This window comes from Oncorhynchus mykiss, chromosome 19, assembly GCF_013265735.2.
Source record: "Oncorhynchus mykiss isolate Arlee chromosome 19, USDA_OmykA_1.1, whole genome shotgun sequence".
Taxonomy (NCBI): domain Eukaryota; kingdom Metazoa; phylum Chordata; class Actinopteri; order Salmoniformes; family Salmonidae; genus Oncorhynchus; species Oncorhynchus mykiss.
This window is the reverse complement of record NC_048583.1, coordinates 46,927,892-46,948,753: the sequence shown is the minus strand read 5'-3', so window position 1 is coordinate 46,948,753 and position 20,862 is coordinate 46,927,892. Positions and strand designations below refer to the sequence as shown.

Below are 20,862 nucleotides of genomic sequence, written 5' to 3'. Positions count from 1 at the left end.
CCCCCAGTTTTAGAGAAAGCAATTGAGGTGTGAGGAAATTGTACCCCCCAAATTCTCATCTCTTCTTTTCTCCCTCTTCTCTCCTCCGTCACAGTGTCTGCCTCCGTCACAGTGTCTGCCAGTGTTCCTTGGCAAGGCAGGACTGCCGCAAGGGTTTCAAAAATGGCACAACATATTATTTCATATAGGCATTCATGTGGGGATGCCTCCACTCCTTTCTATCTGTCAACTGCACAGACCATAAGGACCTTACAGATGACACACTGAAACACACATCTACAATAATATGACATCTAAATGTAGATTTTATGATGAAATCCTTTCGGTTGTATCATCCTCCTCTCTCCCCTTGTCTCAGAGCCACACTCTATATTGGGGCAGTGGGACATTGCTGGGACTGGCAGCTTTTCATGTACGTCAGTGAATCTGTCTGCATTTAGGGAATAGATGGGAAAGAGTGTTATTTAATATCAGTTGTACTGTGCAATTTTGAAACATGTTTTTTTTCTTATTTGTTAAAGAAATTGTTTTAGGCCTACAAACAAAGAGGCATTGTTCTGCCTTGAGGGTTCGTGTTTCATTAGCGAAGACCCACTGGGCACAGATGTCAATTTAATAATGTCTATTCCACATTGGTTCAATGTAATTTCATGGAAATTACGTGGAAACAACATTGATTCTATCAGTGTGTACCCATTGGGGATAGTATCAACAAGCTTATAAATGTATTGTGGTGTGTGTGTGTGTGTGTGTGTGTGTGTGTGTGTGTGTGTGTGTGTGTGTGTGTTCTTCAATGGATTTTTATAATTAGCGGGTATCGGCCTTAATCTGCTCTGCATGTTCTACGTTGTACACTGAGGATATTTTTGTAGAATTCTGCATGCAGAGTCTCAATTTGGTGTTTGTCCCATTTAGTGAATTCTTGTTTGGTGAGCGGACCCCAGACCTCACAACCATAAAGACCATGGGTTCTACAACTGATTCAAGTATTCCTAGCCAGATCTTAACTGGTATGTCAAATTTGATGTTCCTTTTGATGGCATCGAAGGCCCTTCTTACCTTGTTGATAAACTCCCATATCTATTGGGTGTAATACCACAGTGTGCAATCACAGCAGCAAGATTTGTGAGCTTTTGCCACAAGAAAACGGCAACAAGTGAAGAACAACCCATATTTATTTGTATTTATTTTCCATTTTGTACTTTGAGTATTTGCACATCGTTACAACACTGTGTATCGACATATTATGACATTTGAAATGTCTTTATTCTTTTTGAACTTTATGAGTGTGATGTTTACAGTTCATTTTGTTTGTTTATTTCACTTTTGTTTATTCTTTTCTTCACTTGCTTTGGCAATGCCAATAAAGCCCCTTAAATTGAAATTGAATTGAGAGAGAGGGAGCAAGAGAGAGAGGAAGGGTTGAATTGTTAGACTTTTTTCTGAAGTTTCCATGCCTTAAATGTGGGCATAGATAGGTACATCTGGCCTCTGGTCAATAGTGCCCCAAGCTCTCTGCCACCACAGTCACTGTACTGTCTAATAGTCAAAGGCGTGGTTTCCATCGAGTGATTTCTGACGTCGGAGCATGTGAGGCTTCCTTGTTTGACGCCATTCACTTATCAGTGCCAGGAAGTTAGCGCAAGTGGTCCGTAGATTTTCTAACTGAACCGGGTGACTTTACAAAAATAAAAGTCCTCTCTGATAAATAGAAAATAGAACGTATTTCTGTAAGTCAAATATTATAATTTCTGATAATACAATTATAACATCTTACGTCTCCATGAAGAGAAAGCTCTACTGCAGGAATATATGTTTAAGTAGTCATGAGGAGGCACAAAAAAGTGAATATTATTCAATCCAGCAAACATGGCTTTTATTTTGAGAAAAAAAACAGCTATACGCTACCGGATGTAGTATCTGATTGTTCTGACTTAACACAGCTCCACGTCTCTCTCTGAACAGGAAGCAAGAAATATGTCAAAACAGGACAGGGAGAGACGTCCCTTTTTTCAGGTGATAGCTTAATTCTGTCAAAGCAGTCCTTTACACACTCCTATATTCTTCGGACGTCTTCCTTCCCGGGAATACAATTAATTTGGTGTAAAGGACGTACAAGTAAGTATTTTCCTTCATGAATTATTTTCTGGGTGAATGACAGTGTTAGGATTTATCCAGTGATGACAGCTTAGCAATAACTAAAATCAGAAGAGTTGAATGAATGTTTACTTGTTTACTGCCGCTATAAACTGTATAATGGATTTAAGACTTTAGTGGCAGATGACTTATTATAGACAGGATTGAGAGAGTCAAGCATAACATAGCAGTCCAATGACATTTTATAACTGACTGATTATGCTGATGTGTCTCCTTGATGTCAGGAAATGCACAAAAAAGGCCAGGAATCAGTCATATTCCAGATCATGTTCAATGCATCTACAGTGTAATCTGATATTAGGGATATTAGAGGGTCAAAACCGTAATGTCTCATGGGTAAATTGTGACTGACTGACTGACGGATCTACAAATAATAATGAGTAGTTATTTATGATGTCGAGTTATAAATAGGTTTGTAGATTAGTCAGTCAGTCACAATTTACCCATGATACATTATGGTTTTTATCCTCTCGAACACAGCCTCTCTTTACTGCACCAATGTTATCTTTTCATCCTCTATATCCTGGTCGAACAGGTGCACTGAATGGTGACGTGGGACTGGATGGGGTGGGGGACTGAAATTGAATAGCCGAACCGCATACCTCTTTAAAAAATTCTAGCTTGACAAGCCCTCCGGGTTTTATGGGTTGCTCTCTTGACCTGGGCTGTTCCTGAAATACTGTTACAGTCTAATGAAAGTCAGATCAAATCAAAGTTTATTGGTTGTGTACACAGTTTGTGTTACATCACAAACAAAAATATAAACGCAACATGCAACAATTTCAAAGATTTGACTGAGTTACAGTTCATATAAGGAAATCAGTCAATTTAAATAAATAAATTAGACCCTAATCTATGGATTTCACATGACTGGGCAGGGGTTCTGCCATAGGTGGGGCTTGGAGGGCATAGGCCCAGCACTTGGGAGCCAGGCCCAGCCAATCATGAGTTTTTTCCATGAAAGGGCTTTGTTACAGACAGAAATACTCCTCTGTCTGAAATACCAACACTTTACGTTGGGTTTATATTTTTGTTCTGTGTAGCTCCTAACAATGCAGTAAAATGTCAAACAATTCAAATGTATGGGAAAAAATACAAGAAATGAAGAATGGTGGAGCAAATCTGATTTAACAAGCCAAATAGCACTGTAGCAGTAATCAAATGCAATCTATACGTATGTACACTGGGAGAAATTACACAAGATAAGCAGGGAACATAAACTCTCTTAAGGGTTTGTGCATTCCTATAATCACACCATGAGTTGTTCATCATAAAACATGCTCCTCCGCATTTGTTTTTCCTGCAAAGCACTAGTCAGACATTGATCTTTAGGATTTCAATAAGGTCGATCTGAGCACGTCTCTAGTATGTTGCTGTGTCCACTAATGTTGTTGTCATGTGTGTTGCTGTTGTGTGATGTGTTCTGTCTTTGTACGGCAGGCATTCAGGATGGCACAGAAGGTCCTGGTGACTGGGGGAGGAGGCTACATCGGCAGCCACTGTGTGGTGGAACTGATTGAGGCAGGATTCTGCCCCGTGGTCATAGATAACTTCAGCAATGCTGTCCGAGGTAAGTGTCCTTAGTTTGCCCGGCGTAACTTTGAGAGGGATAGTGATGTAACGCACGTTATCTGTTTGACAGTTACTGTTTGTTTTGGGTGAGAACAGTTACAGTAAAGGTGTGTGTGTGTGTGTGTGTGTGTGTGGGTGTGTGTGTGGGTGTGTGTGTGTGTGTGTGTGTGTGTGTGTGTGTGTGTGTGTGTTGATCATTGTTCCACATCCTGATGTTTTATGGAGGAGAAGGAGATGTCCCTGAGAGCCTGCGGAGGATAGAGAAGATCCTGGACACCAGCATTGAGTTCCATGAGCTGGACCTGCTGGACCGCCCAGGCTTGGAGAAGCTTTTCAAACAGGTTAGAAACTACACTCATCCCTGCTGAACAGTGTTCCAATGCATTTGCTTTAACTAGGCACCAGAGTTTTACTCTTCAGGTCATGTGTTCCGGGACAGCTCCTGGCCCTATTATTAGTTTTGCTCAAGACATCACTCACCTTTGTCTTTATTAAGTGTTTACTTGTTTGTCTCTGTCTTAATGTCTTAACAGCATTCATTCAGTGCTGTAATGCATTTTGCTGGTCTGAAAGCGGTGGGTGAGTCAGTTGAGCAGCCATTGAGGTACTATCAGGTTAACCTCACTGCAACCATGAACTTGCTTGAGGTAAGTTAGAACACCCCAATCTCAGCTTGCCTTGCATCATTTGAAGTGACCTATAATGGCTGCTTTCCGAGAACTGCTAACTAAGTGCATGGGTGCCGGTGTGTATTGATTGTCTTTTACTTTATGACCAGCTACTAATGTTTACGCGATGCTTGCAATAATCTCAACCAACCTCGGGATGTTAGTCTGTATGCTTAAGCGTGTGTGCTTTAGATTGCTGTCTCAACGGCTGCTGTCCGTGTGTGTGTGTCGTGTGTGCATCTGCATGTCTCCCAGGTGATGCAGACTCATGGCGTGCGCAATCTGGTCTTCAGCAGCTCAGCCACGGTGTATGGAGACCCCCAGCGGCTTCCCATAGATGAACAGCACCCTGTTGGGGGGTGCACCAACCCCTATGGCAAGACCAAGTACTTCATAGAGGAGATGATTATGGACCAGTGTAAGGCAGAGAAGGTACTGTACCTACCCCAGGCTCTCTATTCTTCAACACACACCCTGACCATCTGTCACATACATCCCATGCATGATAGATGTCCTGAATAACAGTTTGTATAACAATGTGTATAATGATAATAATGCCCATACTACTTCATGTATTCCCAGGACTGGAACTCGGTGCTGCTGCGGTATTTCAACCCCATTGGGGCTCACTCCTCTGGGCTCATCGGAGAAGACCCTCAGGGCATCCCCAACAACCTGCTGCCCTATGTCGCCCAGGTAACCACAAATAATGTTTATCCACCATGAATGATGTGGTATCCCACTTTGAACTATTGCTTTTCTAATTTCTGTTATTTTCACTGGGATGTAGTTTTGTACTCTGAACAAAAAATATAAACGCAACATGTAAAGTGTTGGTCCCATGTTTCATGAGCTGAAATAAAAGATCCCAGAAATGTTCCATAAGCACAAAAAGCTTATTTCTCTCAAATGTTGTGCACAAATTTGTTTACATCCCTGTTAATGAGCATTTCTCCTTTGCCAAGATAATCCATCCACCTGACAGGTGTGGCATATCAAGAAGCTGATTAAACAGCATGATCATTACACATGTGTACGCAATGCCACAGATGTCTCAAGTTTTGAGACTTCAGGAATGTCCACCAGAGCTGTTGCCAGATGATTTAATGTTCATTTCTCTACCATATGCCACCTACAACCTCGTTTTAGAGAATTTGGCAGCACATCCAACCGGCCTCGCAACCGCAGACCACGTGTATGGCGTGGTGTTTTGCGAGTCGTTTGTTGATGTCAAGGTTGTGAACAGAGTGCCCCCATGGTATCAGGGGGGTTATGGTATGGGCAGGCATAAGCTACAGACAACAAACACAATTGCATTTTATCAATGGCAATTTGAATGCACAGAAATACCATTACGAGATCCTAAGGCTTATTGTGAGGCCCATTTTCTTTTAAGGTATCGGTGACCAACAGATTCATATCTGTATTCTCAGTCATGTGAAATCCATAGATTAGGGGCTAATGAATTGAATTCAATTGACTGATTTCCTTATGAACTGTAACTCGGTAAAATCTTTTAAATTGTTGCATTTTTATATTTTTGTTGAGTAATAATTGACTTAACTTTAGGTGCTGTGGCTCTCTCTTCTCTAACCCAGGTTGCCATTGGTAGAAGAAAACACCTCAATGTGTTTGGGAATGACTACGACACTATTGATGGAACAGGTAATGATGACTGACTTTATGCTTAAAGAAAAAAGAGGGTTGATTGATATTTAATGCTGTTTTCAATCAATCAGTCATAACCTTGTCTAATGGTAAATGTCAAATCATATTTATTTTACAGAAATGCATCCAATTGTGAATAATCCTTCTTCTCTTTAGGGGTGCGAGATTACATCCATGTTGTGGATTTGGCCAAAGGACACATAGCTGCTCTCAAGAAACTGAAGGACAATTGTGGATGCAAAGTACAGTATACAGGCTGGCTTACCTGACCCCACTGTTACATGTTTCATGTGTCCTGTCTTTCCTCATTCATTCACAATTTCTCTTGTCTCATCCATTGTCTTATAGAAACGTGACATTTTCCCCTCATCTCCCTCTAGGTGTATAACTTAGGAACAGGAACGGGTTACTCTGTGCTCCAGATGGTAAAGGCTATGGAGAAGGCCTCAGGGATAGAGGTGAGTGACTTGACCCTCTTTTAAAAACTTCAGAGCCTTCATCCATCAGTATTCCTGTATTTTATATATATTACTTCTTAATCACAGGGAATGGAATCTTTTTTAGGTCTTCATGTGTAGAAAGCAGCTACTTCAAGCGATACCTGTCTGACCGCTAATTTCAGACCAAACAATTTCACGTGGGGGTGTTTGTACTGTTATGATTGTCTTTGCCACAGATCATGTACCTGATTGCCCCCCGACGAGGAGGAGATGTAGCGTCCTGCTATGCTGACCCCCGTCTGGCTGAGAAAGAGCTGGGCTGGAAAGCTGACTTCAACCTGGAGAGAATGTGTAAGTAAACCTTTATTGAACTACCTACCACTTAGTGTAACTGTTACTCTGAGTTTATACATCATTTGTCATCACACCACGACAGCCCCAGTCCTCAGCACAATGCACAATCCTGATTCTATAGAGCATAATGTAATGCTTGGTAGCCTAGCTGTTTAGAGCGTTGGGCCAGTAACCGAAAAGTTGCTGGTTCTAATCTCCGAGCCAATTAGGTGAAAAACTGTCAATGTGTCCTTGAGCAAGGCACTTAACCATAATTGCTCCTGTAAGTTACTCTGGATAAGATAAATTATATGCTGCTAAATGACTAAAATGTAATAATGTCATGCCTCTGGTAATGTCTTCCAAGGTAAGGACCTGTGGCGCTGGCAGTCCAAAAACCCAACCGGATTCACCAATAACGGCCCGTCTTCATGAGATGTTAATCTCATTGAGTACCTTCTTCACTTCCTCCTAAATTACTGGGCCAAAGCAAAAAAAAAGATCACATTCACACATGAAGAGACCTCAAGACAAAATGAATGATTTATATTTCATAATGATTTAATATTATGTTGTTGATTCCTTATAGCTACTTTCACTAAGACTATTCTCTAATGCTTAGATAAAAAAAATACCATGTCTTATCTATTTGTCTTGTCATTTATACATATTGTCATAGACATGTTCTGTAATTATTTAATAGTTGAGTCTAGAGCCATAAAATGGGGAAATAAATAAATTGTATTGTGATTTGACCCTTTATGTGTTGGGGGGAGAGTATTTGAGGAGTATTTCTTGCTAATACTTTTATTTATTTAACTAGGCAAGTCAGTTAAGAACAAATTCTTCTGCCAGGGGGAGAATGACATATTTGTACCTTGTCAGCTCAGGGATTAGAACTTGCAACCTTCCGGCTACAAGTCCAATGCTCTAACCACTAGGCTACCCTGCCGCCCCGGTAACAAAGGAGTATAAATACAGGAGTAATAAAGGCCAAGTTCACAAATTTTGTTGAACAATATTTATTTATGTTATTTTTATTGATTATTTGTTTTACATTTTGATTTATCAGGGGGCGCTGCAGCACCCTCAGCACCATACTTCCTGTGGCTATGGGATAGACTATGTTTTTGAAACAAATAATCTGTTCAAATTGTGTTTTAAACAAAAATTAGGAGGATCAGGTATTTTAGGAATGTTACTCTTTCAATACTTTCCCATTTCAAGGCCGAAAAGGGCGAGTATAGTCTCTAAAAGGGGCACTTGTACTTTAAGTGGCTCCTTGGCCCTCGGGCGCTCAGTTAAACACCCACGTCAGCACTGCCGTTTTTTCTCGGTCTATAAACGGGTTTCGGTCTTTAGGGCTGAGCAGGAAGTGGAGCGAATGTGTACCCCGAACCAGTAAAAGAAGGAGTAAAATTGCCAACTAAAAATAAAAAAAATGGCAATGGTGACAGAGATGGGGGCGAATTTGGCATATCGGGCAACGGGCGAACCAAATCACCTGTGAGTATCGATACCTTTGTCGTGGGTAGAGCATTGGCAGAAGCAGAGAGCGCGGGTAAGCAGTCTAGCCTATAGGGCGTAAGCGGGTCCTGCGGACATCGCTCGCCTGAGGAAAATGCACTAGGTTCCGCAGCACGGAAATTCTCTTCGCTGCTCATAGCCTACTGAGCTCTGGAGTTTGGGCATGAAAGGGGTGATCAATGGAACCAAAATCGGGTGTGAATGTGATGCGGTCCGTTGGCACCTGGGATATAACTATGATTCGTATTTGTTTGTGCATGATCGATTGAAGTCTACCATAATATCTCTGTTTTACTGTAATTCCATTGTGCGGGAGCTGTAAGTGGGCGTCTCTCCTGCGCTCGCGCACAGGCACTGAAGCTACCCGATTTTATTTCGATGCGCTGTAGTAGCCTATTATTGTTCACAGTAATTTTAAGATATAGATGCGTAAATGCTTTTGAATTAAATAGTATATTGATTTATATATATATTGGAGGGAATTAGTTCGTTGTTTTGATTTCTAGGGTATCCACTCCAACCGGGCGTTAAGTGGGCGCAGTGCTGCATGCAGCTCTTCGTGTATTCCATATATTTATTACGAAATGCTGATTTAAAAAAAAAAACGTTATCAGCTAATTAGATATAAGTAATTAGGGATAAATACATGGCTAAACGAGAACATTTTGACATGGTTTTAAACAACCAAAACCTACAATAAATCCACAAAGCAAATATACCCACTGTGTATGAGAGCAGCACACATTCATAATGTCTCATTACTGTCATTTTCTATTTGTGAAGAGTTTCCTGGTGAGGGTTTATATTCTCCTGTGGGATGATTGTAGGGTTTCGTTACCCGATGGTGTCAGTGAGTCGGGTGTAGCCCCTCAGATAATAAAGCGCTTGATTGACGGCTGAGGCAACCACTCACGGTGCAGGTTGGGGACTAGTAGGCTGACTCTCTGAAGAGTTGGATCAGTGGCGTATATAAACCCTGGATTGTATATTTATGTATTGGCCATTGAGAGGCTTTGAAGCCACGAGTCGGCCATATTGGCACTCCCTAGTAGGCCTAGTCCTCCATAGGAATGAATGGAATACTGCAGTATTTCAATTAAATGTTTCAAAGACTTAAATACATGTACTTTTGTCCATCTTTTTTTTTGCTGTGGTGGGGACAGTAACATTAGTAATCTAAAAAAATATAATACTTAAAGGAATTTTTAAAAATATAGTTTACAGTTATTTTATTTGTATGTTTAGCTCACATAATATAGTTTAAAAGTATGGATTCAAATATGAATGTTGCAAAAATGAATGTAGACATTAATAAAGTAATTACTATAGCTTTCAAATATTTTTTTACAAAGTGGGGGAGTGCCAAGATAGAGGCACAGTGGCTTCAACACAGCGCCCCACCAGTCATCTAGTGTGTATATAAACCATTGAGTTGGATTGGCTCCACCTAGAAAACAAAAGGCAGTCAGTGATGGTTACACAAGAGGATGAGAGTTGCACATTTCGGGGTGTATAATTGTTTTCATAAATAATTAATTGAATTCACTTTTATTTCAGTTTATCCTGTTGGTGTGAATTCATATTTGTATGTTGAATGATTTTACAATCCAGATCATGTGATCAGTCTCAACAATTTTCCTCTTTATTATAATTTTTGTGTGACATTATATTCACCTGTCACATATGTCTGTTGTGTGTTGCAGACAGGCCCAGCGGTGGTACCATACGGACATCACAGCCAATCACCAGAGCTATCTGCTGAAGCAGTTGGATAATCAGAGGCGTCAGGAGCTGTTCTGTGACTGCAACGTTCTGGTGGAGGGCCAGCTTTTCAAGGCCCACCGCAATGTCCTTTTCGGCAGCAGCGGCTACTTCCGTATGCTGCTTTCCCATGGGGCCGATGACAACGCTGAGCCGGTCAGCACCTCCTTCGAGGTCTTTAGCCCCGACACGTTCACCGTCATCCTGGACTTCATCTACTCTGGACAGCTGGACCTCTCCAGCCACAATGTGATCGAGGTGATGTCCGCTGCCAGCTACCTGCAGATGAACAACGTCATCAGCTACTGCAAGGACTTCATCAAGTCCTCCCTGGAGATCAGTGCCAAAGAGGATGATGTCCACTACCTCAGCTTGTCTGAGAACAGCTATCCTCAGGCGGGTAGGGAGGACAACGCCATAGACCACCAAGCAGCCACCTCCACCAGCCCTCCCTCTGCCCTCTGGACCCACGACAGCTCCAGGCCCCAGTCCTCCAGGTACCTGGTGAAGGAGTTGGACCTGGATGCTGCAGTCCTGAAGCAGGATCTCAGCTCCCCTCAGCCCAGCCAGCAGCACAGCCCTGAGGTGGAGGTGCTGCCGGATGCAGAGGAGCCCCAGTTTGCCCGGCCTCGTGCGGAGCGCAGACGGAAAGGAGCTGGCAAGAGGAAACCCTACTGCATGCGCTCCTCAACAGATGAGGCCCTGGCCATACAAGAGGCCCGGTCACAAACGGCACAGAAGGCAGACGAACTGTATGCCACTCTACCTACCATTGTGGGTGTTGTGGGACTCTTTAACAAAGGTGAGCGCGGTGATATTATTATTGACCCTTACTAATTATTAGGTTCTTAGGGTTAAAACAGGTTCTAATTAATGTCCCCCTAATCTCACTTTAGACCCTAACCCCTCCATGCGCTTCAAGTGCCCGTTCTGCACTCACACGGTCAAGAGGAAGGCAGACCTGAAGAGGCACCTGCGCTGTCACACGGGCGAGCGGCCGTATCCCTGCCAGGCCTGCAACAAACGCTTCACCCGCCTGGAGCACCTTCGCAGCCACTTCGAGACGGTGAGTCATCTAGGGCTAAAACATGGTGGGCAGATTTACAGGTGTAGACATTCTATTAGTGTTTTTCCTGTATAATTTCTCTATTTGTTTCCCTGATTGATGCTCTACAGATCCATCAGGCCAGGAAGCTGGTGTGCAGGAAGTGTAAGCGTCAGGTGACAGAGCAGAGTGGGCGGGTAGTGTGTGAGGGCTTGCGGCGCTACCGAATGTGTACTGAGTGCATCCAGGAGACGGGCTGTGAGGATCTGCCTATCGATGGCCTGGAGGGGGCTAGCGAGGAGCCTGCCCTGTTGCTGGGGGTGGACGGGGAGGAGGAGGATGGAGACACACAGAGGAGTTGGCTGGTAACCGATGATGACGACCTGGCAGAAGACTCAGGAGCTGACCTTATCATCCAGGAAGTGGAAGACAGCGATGAGGAGCTTCAGTGAAAGTGTGTGTGTGTGTGCTTGCTTGCTTGCTTGCTTGGGCACTTTTGTGTATGAGTGTCTGCTATATTTCTCAACGTTTATTGTCAGTGATTATATATAAATAAGCATCCACATTTTTAATGACTATTCATTGGAGAAAGTTATGTTGAATAATAATTGTTTATAACTGTAAATATTAGAATTTGTAATATAATAGACTGCTTTTATTCTTAACAAGACGTTTTCAAGCTTGTATTTTCAGTTTAATATGAGAAGAAAGTGTTTGATATTCAATGTACAATGTTACCATTTTGTTTGTCAGCTTTTATCTTTCTTTGCATCAAGAATATTAACATTAATATTAACAATATTATTTCCAGCCAAATACTCCTCACACCTTTGATGTTAGCGAGGATTTTAAGGGACGTCAATGGTATTTATATATGTTTGCCAATGCCTTTCATGTTAAGTCAACTACAGTGGACAGTGTTTGCACGTTTTTGTGTAGAGAATGTTTTACTCTGTTAATTGTTTACTATTAATTGTTTGTTTTTATTTACAAATGAATTACTACACATTATTTTGACCATGATTATTGTTGATGTTTATTTATTATCTTTTATACTTATTTTACACACATAAAATGTATATTTTTATAAGAATTCCAAGTTGACTTTGTTTTATTGATTCATCAGGAAATGTCTTTCAATTTGAGTTTGATTATCTATGGTGGGGTCTAGGGCCATATTGCGGCTGTTCTTTGCTCACAAATTATTTATAATGTTTTGAACCAAAGTCAAAATAAAGGTTACGAGATAGAATAAAACGTTAAAGACACTACAGTCACTCACGTTCATGATGTAACTTCGCTTTCCAATATACTTTTCAAAACAATTTGAGGTGTTTCAAGTCAACTTTACACCTGGTGCAAATGTAGGCTATACCTGGGCTGGTCAGTAGGTGGCAGTAATGTACTACTTTTTTGTGGAGTAGAGGACCAGCAGAAGAAATTGTTGTATGCTGATGCAGTGAAGAAAGTACAGTAGGATGGGTCAAAAGGTGAGGAATCCTGAGAGTATACGAGATTTGACTTCAGAAGAGTTACAGGGTGTGTTGAGTGGTGGTGTCCCGTCCTCCCAGGCCATTGGCATGGTGCAGGAGCAGATAGGGTCAAAGTGGTGGAATAGGGTAGTGAGTTTTTAATGAGTGTAGGTGTTAACTGCAGAGAATAACCTGGGTGTATGAGACATTACTGCAGAAGACTTAATGGGGTGGTGATTTGAATTTTTAGGAAATAGTGGTATATAGGGGTAGGGTTAGTTGGTGGTGCATTTTTTTCCTAAGAACAGGAATAATGAAGAGAATTTAACGTAGGTAGGCCGGGGCTGGCCTCGCACTTCAGTACAGTAGGTGGCGGTGTATGCACCTTAAAGTTGGATGCTATCTGCCAACCCAATCCCAAAGAAGAAATTTACGTCACTGCTAAGGCTGGACGAACATGGCGGCTGTCATGAGATTTGTCAACAGAAGCACCTTTGGTTCTAGAATGGGTCATCAATGTTTATCCTTCAGTTGTTCAGCAGCAGTGGCGAAATCAGTAAGTCCGTGTGTTTTCTTTCTTCAACGTCTCTCCAGTGCAGTGTTATTTTAAATCCATTTTTTATTTGATAAACACAAGTTCCTGTTATTAACCTAATTTAGCTAGCTAAGATTACTACAGTACTAGCTAATTGTTGGTTAAATTAATGCTAAAGACCGCTTTTAAAATGTGTGTGAAATACTCTATTTTGGTATAACGAGCAATGTCATAGCCATAGTGTGTGTGTGTGTGTGTGTGTGTGTGTGTTGTAGTTAGCTACGTCTACTGTCTCACACTTACCTCTGTTGTTGACAGGTTCAAGTTGGTGCATCTGCAGGGAAGGCTCTCCCACAGAGGGTAAAGATAGTGGAGGTTGGACCCAGAGATGGTCTTCAGAATGAAAAGGTGTAGTAGTATTCCACATTATTAGGATTTTGTGCTTTTTTTGGGTGAATTACATATTTTTTTGTGGCGCATTGAATAGAGCAGGTGTGGCTGGGTGGGTGTCGCTTAAACTCGTGAGGAACCAGGAAGTATTTTTACAGTTCTGGGGAACTGTGAAAAGTCACCTGTTGCAGATGTTATTGTCATAACTCATGTCTCTCTCCTGCTGTCCCTGTTAGACTCTTGTCCCTACTGAAGTTAAGATTCACCTGATTGACATGCTCTCAGAGGCAGGCCTTCCTGTCATTGAAGCCACAAGCTTTGTCTCTCCAGAATGGGTCCCACAGGTGAGCTTACTAGAGTGTTTTGTTTACTCAACAACATGTCCTTTCACATTGTATATTCCAGATCATCACTGAATATCGGTGTCCATGTGACGACCATAGTTTGCTTTACAGATGTGTATCATGGATACTGTATTCATTCAACTATGAAAATAGTTGCAATTGCATCATTTGTGATGTGTCCTGTCCCTCCTGATTGACAGATGGCCGACCAGGTAGAGGTGATGAAGGGGATCAACAGACGGCCTGGTGTGTCCTATCCCGTACTGACCCCCAACCTCAAGGGCTTCCAGGCAGCTGTACATACCTCTGATTGGCTCCATGCACCTGTTACTGTGCTTACTGTGTCACCTCAACATCAAATATACACATAACAGAAACACAGAGATGTTTGAGTAACTCATGTAACTCAGTAACTTAATAATTCCATCAGCTAATTATTAAACCATTGTAAGCACTGTGGTATTTTTAGACTGTAGGTATTGAGCAAGTATGTTGCTGGTTATTTTCTCAGGTGAAGGCAGGAGCAGCAGAGGTGGCCATATTTGGGGCTGCTTCTGAGCTGTTTAGTAAGAAGAACATCAACTGCTCTGTGGATGAGAGCCTGCAGCGCTTTGAGGAGGTCACCAAAGCAGCCAAAGAGGCCGGTGTGCGAGTCAGAGGGTAAGATTGACAGACAGACATAGGGAGAGGCAGAGGAAGAAAATGGGAGTGGTTGTGATTTTCAATGGGAAAGTCTGTCAAATGCTGTAGGGTTGTTTACAGTTCTCTAAGACGTCATGTTGTTTGACTCCAGGGCATCAGTCTCACCTCCTTGCTCTGTTCCCTCAGGTATGTGTCATGCGTGCTGGGATGCCCATATGAGGGCCAGGTGTCACCAGACAAAGTGGCTCAGGTGAGTTCCTCTGACTCAGACCAAGCCCAGCATTCTATTACTTGTCACTGAGAACTGTCTCTTCATCTTCCCATATAAATGTAATTATACTCCAAATAGATTTTATTAACAGTGTCATAGAGGTTTAAACCTGCTTGAAGATTTCACCTGTTGCTTCCTCTAATGCAGGTAGCCAAGCGTCTGTATTCCATGGGTTGCTATGAGATCTCTCTGGGCGACACCATAGGTGTGGGTACACCGGGCGGCATGGCTGAGTTGCTGGAGGCAGTGAGCAGGGAGGTGCCTGTTGACGCCTTGGCAGTCCACTGCCATGACACCTATGGTCAGGCTCTGGCCAACATCCTCATCGCCCTGCAGGTACTGCACAGTAAGACCTGAAACTGAGTGCAATATAGAGGACTCCTCTGATTTGGTGTATAAAAAGTACTGCAATACTTTTGGCATGAAGATGTTGTTTGTTTTTGCAGATGGGCATCAGCGTTGTGGACTCATCTGTGGCTGGCCTGGGCGGGTGTCCATATGCACAAGGGGCTTCTGGGAATGTGGCCACAGAGGATGTGGTGTACATGCTGCATGGACTCGGCATTCAGACGGTGAGAATTCACCTCTTCCCACTCTTTCTTTATCAGTCTCCCTCTTTCACTTCCTTCCTCAGTCCAATAGTCTGGCAATCTGTAACGAGAAAATGTTCTACTTCCTGTGCATTGAAAAATGAATTGTCTTCAGTGTTTACTTTTAACACAACACGTTTGACCTGGAGGAGTCCCAGTTCCCTTTTTAAACTGGTCAGTACACATGTAAAGTTCCCTGTTTCAGTGTGTGACTCTGTTGTCCTCCTTCTCCCTCTGTCTCAGGGAGTGGACCTGCCCAAGCTGATGGATGCTGGAGCGTTCATCTGTCGTTCCCTGAACAGAAAGACTAGCTCTAAAGTGGCCCAGGCAACCTGCAAACTCTGAACCTGGCTCCACGAAGGCCTATAAGAGGGATGTCACAAATGATACCTACAGACATGGCCAGAAGGCATTACCAAGGCAAGGCACACACACACCTGTGCCACTTAGATGTAAAATACTTTGATTTAGCTGTAGGTAAAAGCGGTTGTAAGAACTGTGTGTTCCGTTATTTGATATAAGTCAAGTACCTTTCTTATAAATGAAAACATCCAAATAGTTGGAAAGCCTTGCTCAAGTGGTGCCTTCTCATTCTTCTCATGTCCTCCATACACCTGGTGCCTTGTTGTCCTCTCCCTCTGTGTGTTACATGATCATTGCAAATGCACAAACGGTTTATTCAGAGTAAATTATGCTGTTGAATATGTATCTCATACCAAACTTGAATCAACAGAAAGTTAAATGAAGGTATTATTGACAGTTATTGTTGTATTGACCATTTGGGTGTACAAACAGACCTTGATATTTGCAGAGTGGAATAGAAAACAGATCTATTGATGAGAATCAACAAATTGATTTATATTATGGGACAGGGAGTCACAGGATTTAGCCATTGTGTTGTCATGTTTGTTATTGTCATCTTCCAAATCTTCCGACTATCCTTCCTTGAAAATCACTTGGGATTTGCAAACCTACCATATTAGGGCAGTAAAGTCCATCATTCCAGCAGTTGGAATAGAATTTGAATGTTTTCGTCTGTTTAATTCTCGGTTTTGGTGTGTCTCATTGTGAATGTAAATATTTATTGTAAAAGGTTGCACTTCTGAAATGACGCTGTTAGAAAAGTTTATCATAAATCTAAGGAAGCTAAATTCTTTGCTGTATTTAAATAAAAAAAAAAACTTACTCTTTAATGAATGTGTTATGCATATTTAATTGAACAAATGGTATTGTGCATTTACACAGCCAGTGTCTGTGACACAGCTACGGAAGTGTAGCCGAAATATGACACATGATGAAACATGACACTGCCTACCCAACCAGGACATAGAGATGAATCACCTAGAGTTCTGGTGAGTTTATAACACTAGACTAGTTGGAATCCACATTGGGGCGGCAGGTAGCCTAGTGCGTTGGGCCAGTAACCAAAAGGTTGCTAGATCGAATCCCTGAGCTGACAAGGTAAAAAGCTGCCGTTCTGCCCCTGAACAACCCACTGTTCCTAGGCTGTCATTGTAAATAAGAATTTGTTCTTAACTGACTTGCCTAGTTAAATAAAGGTTAAAGAATACAGTGGGGCAAAAAAGTATTTAGTCCGCCACCAATTGTGCAAGTTCTCCCACTTAAAAAGGTGAGAGAGGCCTGTAATTTTCATCATAGGTACCCTTCAACCATGACAGATAAAATTAGGGGAAAAATCCAGAAAATCACATTGTAGGATTTTTAATGAATTTATTTGCAAATTATGGTGGAAAATAAGTATCTGGTCACCTACAAACAAGCAAGATTTCTGGCTCTCACAGACCTGTAACTTCTTCTTTAAGAGGCTTCTCTGTCCTCCACTTGTTACCTGTATTAATGGCACCTGTTTGAACTTGTTATCAGTATAAAAGACACCTGTCCACAACCTTAAACAGTCACACTCCAAACTCCACTATGGCCAAGACCAAAGAGCTGTCAAAGGACACCAGAAACAAAATTATAGACCTGCACCAGGCTGGGAAGACTGAATCTGCAATAGGTAAGCAGCTTGGTTTGAAGAAATCAACTGTGGGAGCAATTATTAGGAAATGGAAGACATACAAGGCCACTGATAATCTCCCTCGATCTGGGGCTCCACGCAAGATCTCACCCCGTGGGGTCAAAATGATCACAAGAACGGTGAGCAAAAATCCCAGAACCACACGAGAGGACCTAGTGAATGACCTGCAGAGAGCTGGGACCAAAGTAACAAAGCCTACCATCAGCAAGGGCATTGAAGATGAAACGTGGCTGGGTCTTTCAGCATGACAATGATCCCAAACACACCGCCCGGGCAACGAAGGAGTAGCTTCGTAAGAAGCATTTCAAGGTCCTGGAGTGGCCTAACCAGTCTCCAGATCTCAACCCCATAGAAAATCTTCGGAGGGAGTTGAAAGTCCATGTTGCCCAGCAACAGCCCCAAAACATCACTGCTCCAGAGGAGATCTGCATGGAGGAATGGGCCAAAATACCAGCAATAGTGTGTGAAAACCTTGTGAAGACTTACAGAAAATGTTTGACCTCTGTCATTGCCAACAAAGGGTATATAAAAGTATTGAGATAAACTTTTGTTATTGACCAAATACTTATTTTCCACCATCATTTGCAAATAAATTCATTAAAAATCCTACAATGTGATTTTCTGGATTTTTTTTCTTCTAATTTTGTCTGTCATAGTTGAAGTGTACCTATGATGAAAATTACAGGCCTCTCTCATCTTTTTAAGTGGGAGAACTTGCACATTTGGTGGTTGACTAAATACTTTTTTGCCCCACTGTATATAATAATTAATTCATGGCACTCCAAAACCAATCAAAGGCAGTACCATTGAGATACTTGTAAACCATAGGACGTACTGTACAGGAATCGAATCAGAGTCTTCTATGGACTAAGGGCTGGATTTAATCTGTATCGCTGAAGTTCAGTGTTACAGCGTGATAGAAATGTAAAGGCAATGTTCCCATGTTAGCGGAGACTGCATTCACAGTAAATGCTGCATATGTCTGCTCAGTCGAAAATGTAGATCACGCAATCTGTAACGCTTAAGCGATACTGATTGAATGGAACCCTAACCGTCATCTCAGTGGTGGGAGGTAATGGTTGAGTCATGTTCTGAGAGGTTGGGATTTTGCACTTAATGTAAAGCAAGTGATACAGAACAAACAGGCAGTGTTTGTCTTCCACACCTAGTAGTAAGCGACAGAGAACCTGACGGAGAAGCTGGACCAGCTATACTGAGATTCCTTTAGCTTGCTTACACTTCAGACTCCCAGAGAAACATTCAAATAAAATGTTGTCCTTACCTGGTTGATACAGTGCCTTGCGAAAGTATTCGGCCCCCTTGAACTTTGCGACCTTTTGCCACATTTCAGGCTTCAAACATAAAGATATAAAACTGTATTTTTTGTGAAGAATCAACAACAAGTGGGACACAATCATGAAGTGGAACGACATTTATTGGATATTTCAAACACCTGGATATGTTTATTTTTGAACCATTCCATTGTAGATTTTGCTTTATGTTTTGGATCATTGTCTTGTTGGAAGACAAATCTCCGTCCCAGTCTCAGGTCTTTTGCAGACTCCATCAGGTTTTCTTCCAGAATGGTCCTGTATTTGGCTCCATCCATCTTCCCATCAATTTTAACCATTTCCCTGTCCCTGCTGAAGAAAAGCAGGCCCAAACCATGATGCTGCCACCGCCATGTTTGACAGTGGGGATGGTCTGTTCAGCTGTGTTGCTTTTACGCCAAACATAACGTTTTGCATTGTTGCCAAAAAGTTCAATTTTGGTTTCATCTGACCAGAGCACCTTCTTCCACATGTTTGGTGTGTCTCCCAGGTGGCTTGTGGCAAACTTTAAACAACACTTTTTATGGATATCTTTAAGAAATGGCTTTCTTCTTGCCACTCTTCCATAAAGGCCAGATTTGTGCAATATACATCTGATTGTTGTCCTATGGACAGAGTCTCCCACCTCAGCTGTAGATCTCTGCAGTTCATCCAGAGTGATCATGGGCCTCTTGGCTGCATCTCTGATCAGTCTTCTCCTTGTATGAGCTGAAAGTTTAGAGGGACGGCCAGGTCTTGGTAGATTTGCAGTGGTCTGATACTCCTTCCATTTCAATATTATCGCTTGCACAGTGCTCCTTGGGATGTTTAAAGCTTGGGAAATCTTTTTGTATCCAAATCCGGCTTAAAACTTCTTCACAACAGTATCTCGGACCTGCCTGGTGTGTTCCTTGTTCTTCATGATGCTCTCTGCGCGTTTAACGGACCTCTGAGACTATCACAGTGCAGGTGCATTTATACGGAGACTTGATTACACACAGGTGGATTGTATTTATCATCATTAGTCATTTAGGTCAACATTGGATCATTCAGAGATCCTCACTGAACTTCTGGAGAGAGTTTGCTGCACTGAAAGTAAAAGGGGCTGAATAATTTTGCACGCCCAATTTTTCAGTTTTTGATTTGTTAAAAAAGTTTGAAATATCCAATAAATGTCGTTCCACTTCATGATTGTGTCCCACTTGTTGTTGATTCTTCACAAAAAAATAAAGTTTTATATCTTTATGTTTGAAGCCTGAAATGTGGCAAAAGGTCGCAAAGCTGGCTTGGTCCTGTATGTCACGTGGGGCTGTTTTAAGGTCCTGATTAGATATGTTCTGATCTAGTCACTCAGGCTAAGTCAGACAGAAATGAGGCCAAATATCGAATATTACTGAATACCGAGTTACCTGAAGAGTAACTTTCCAGATAAAGTGAAACAGGAACAGGAATGAAGTCCACTACTGTAATATGAATGATACCAAAGTAAAATAAATGTTCATATTTTATTTATAAAAAATAATATACAAAACAGAAGTTTGAAGCTGATTGTGAAGGTTCTGTTCCTGACCATGTGAGGCTATCAGGTGTCCACACCATTGTTCGCTGAGAAACACTGTTTTATCCACTTTACTCTGTAGTCAGATTTTGTGCTCCAGCTTTCCAAGATGCCAGCATTTACTTGCATACGTGGACTTGATAAATTAAACAACAGCAACATTCCTTGTTTCTCATTTGAATCAACATAGGCCTTGGATGAGGAACATTTGTGTACAAACATGTACAAACACAGACAATCTGTTGTGGCATTACAACATAAATATGAGAGGAACCATGCAGATGTAGTCTTGTAATAGAGTAAAACAATTTAAAAAGTGATTAAATGATAGAAGAGCTTCTATTAGAATGCATGCTTTAAATAAATGATTAATTATGTTGGTGCACCATCGCCAAGTAGTGGTAAGCCACTGTCCAGTTTAGACTAATCTTGCACCAACACTGTCAAAGCAAAGATATTTGTTATCATTCTGTTGTCTCATATTGAAGTCATAAAACAGAGAGTATACAAATGTCTTTGAGGCAAGAAACAACACATT

At 41.8% G+C, this 20,862-nt stretch overlaps 3 protein-coding genes across 4 annotated transcripts; all 3 read left to right on the top strand.

The window, feature by feature from the left end:
* Positions 1–1,949: 1,949 nt before the first annotated feature.
* gale (UDP-galactose-4-epimerase) lies at positions 1,950–7,481 on the top strand. Its single transcript, NM_001165248.1, is given in 11 exon segments — positions 1,950–2,118; positions 3,598–3,727; positions 3,955–4,070; positions 4,263–4,376; positions 4,653–4,829; positions 4,980–5,093; positions 5,996–6,062; positions 6,222–6,307; positions 6,446–6,523; positions 6,742–6,856; positions 7,206–7,481. Coding segments are annotated over 10 exon segments (1,056 nt in total). The 5' UTR covers positions 1,950–2,118; positions 3,598–3,606; the 3' UTR covers positions 7,274–7,481.
* Positions 7,482–8,158: 677 nt separating this feature from the next.
* zbtb8a (zinc finger and BTB domain containing 8A) lies at positions 8,159–12,428 on the top strand. The gene is made up of 4 exons (XM_021574567.2): positions 8,159–8,344; positions 10,069–10,928; positions 11,023–11,192; positions 11,303–12,428. Exons 1-4 carry the CDS (start codon positions 8,280–8,282, stop codon positions 11,621–11,623), a joined length of 1,416 nt encoding a protein of 471 aa, XP_021430242.1. The 5' UTR covers positions 8,159–8,279; the 3' UTR covers positions 11,624–12,428.
* Positions 12,429–13,047: 619 nt separating this feature from the next.
* LOC110498025 (hydroxymethylglutaryl-CoA lyase, mitochondrial) lies at positions 13,048–16,608 on the top strand. 2 transcript variants are annotated; one of them, XM_021574566.2, is made up of 9 exons: positions 13,048–13,199; positions 13,497–13,586; positions 13,805–13,912; positions 14,113–14,208; positions 14,424–14,572; positions 14,741–14,804; positions 14,973–15,161; positions 15,272–15,397; positions 15,659–16,608. In XM_021574566.2, exons 1-9 carry the CDS (start codon positions 13,101–13,103, stop codon positions 15,758–15,760), a joined length of 1,023 nt encoding a protein of 340 aa, XP_021430241.1. In that variant the 5' UTR covers positions 13,048–13,100; the 3' UTR covers positions 15,761–16,608. The 2 variants fall into 2 exon arrangements, with proteins under 2 accessions (XP_021430241.1, XP_021430240.1); XM_021574565.2 differs by having other exon boundaries at positions 14,113–14,244.
* Positions 16,609–20,862: the final 4,254 nt, after the last annotated feature.

Bases quoted from the DNA above. Each gene is read 5' to 3' on its own strand.
- LOC110498025 (XM_021574565.2), top strand. From the start codon at position 13,101: ATGGCGGCTGTCATGAGATTTGTCAACAGAAGCACCTTTGGTTCTAGA. The intron at 13,587-13,804 runs GTGTAGTAGTAT...TGTCCCTGTTAG, and splicing joins ATGGTCTTCAGAATGAAAAG to ACTCTTGTCCCTACTGAAGT. The intron at 15,398-15,658 runs GTGAGAATTCAC...CCTCTGTCTCAG, and splicing joins ATGGACTCGGCATTCAGACG to GGAGTGGACCTGCCCAAGCT.
- zbtb8a (XM_021574567.2), top strand. From the start codon at position 8,280: ATGGCAATGGTGACAGAGATGGGGGCGAATTTGGCATATCGGGCAACG. The intron at 8,345-10,068 runs GTGAGTATCGAT...TGTGTGTTGCAG, and splicing joins ACGGGCGAACCAAATCACCT to ACAGGCCCAGCGGTGGTACC. The intron at 11,193-11,302 runs GTGAGTCATCTA...GATGCTCTACAG, and splicing joins TTCGCAGCCACTTCGAGACG to ATCCATCAGGCCAGGAAGCT.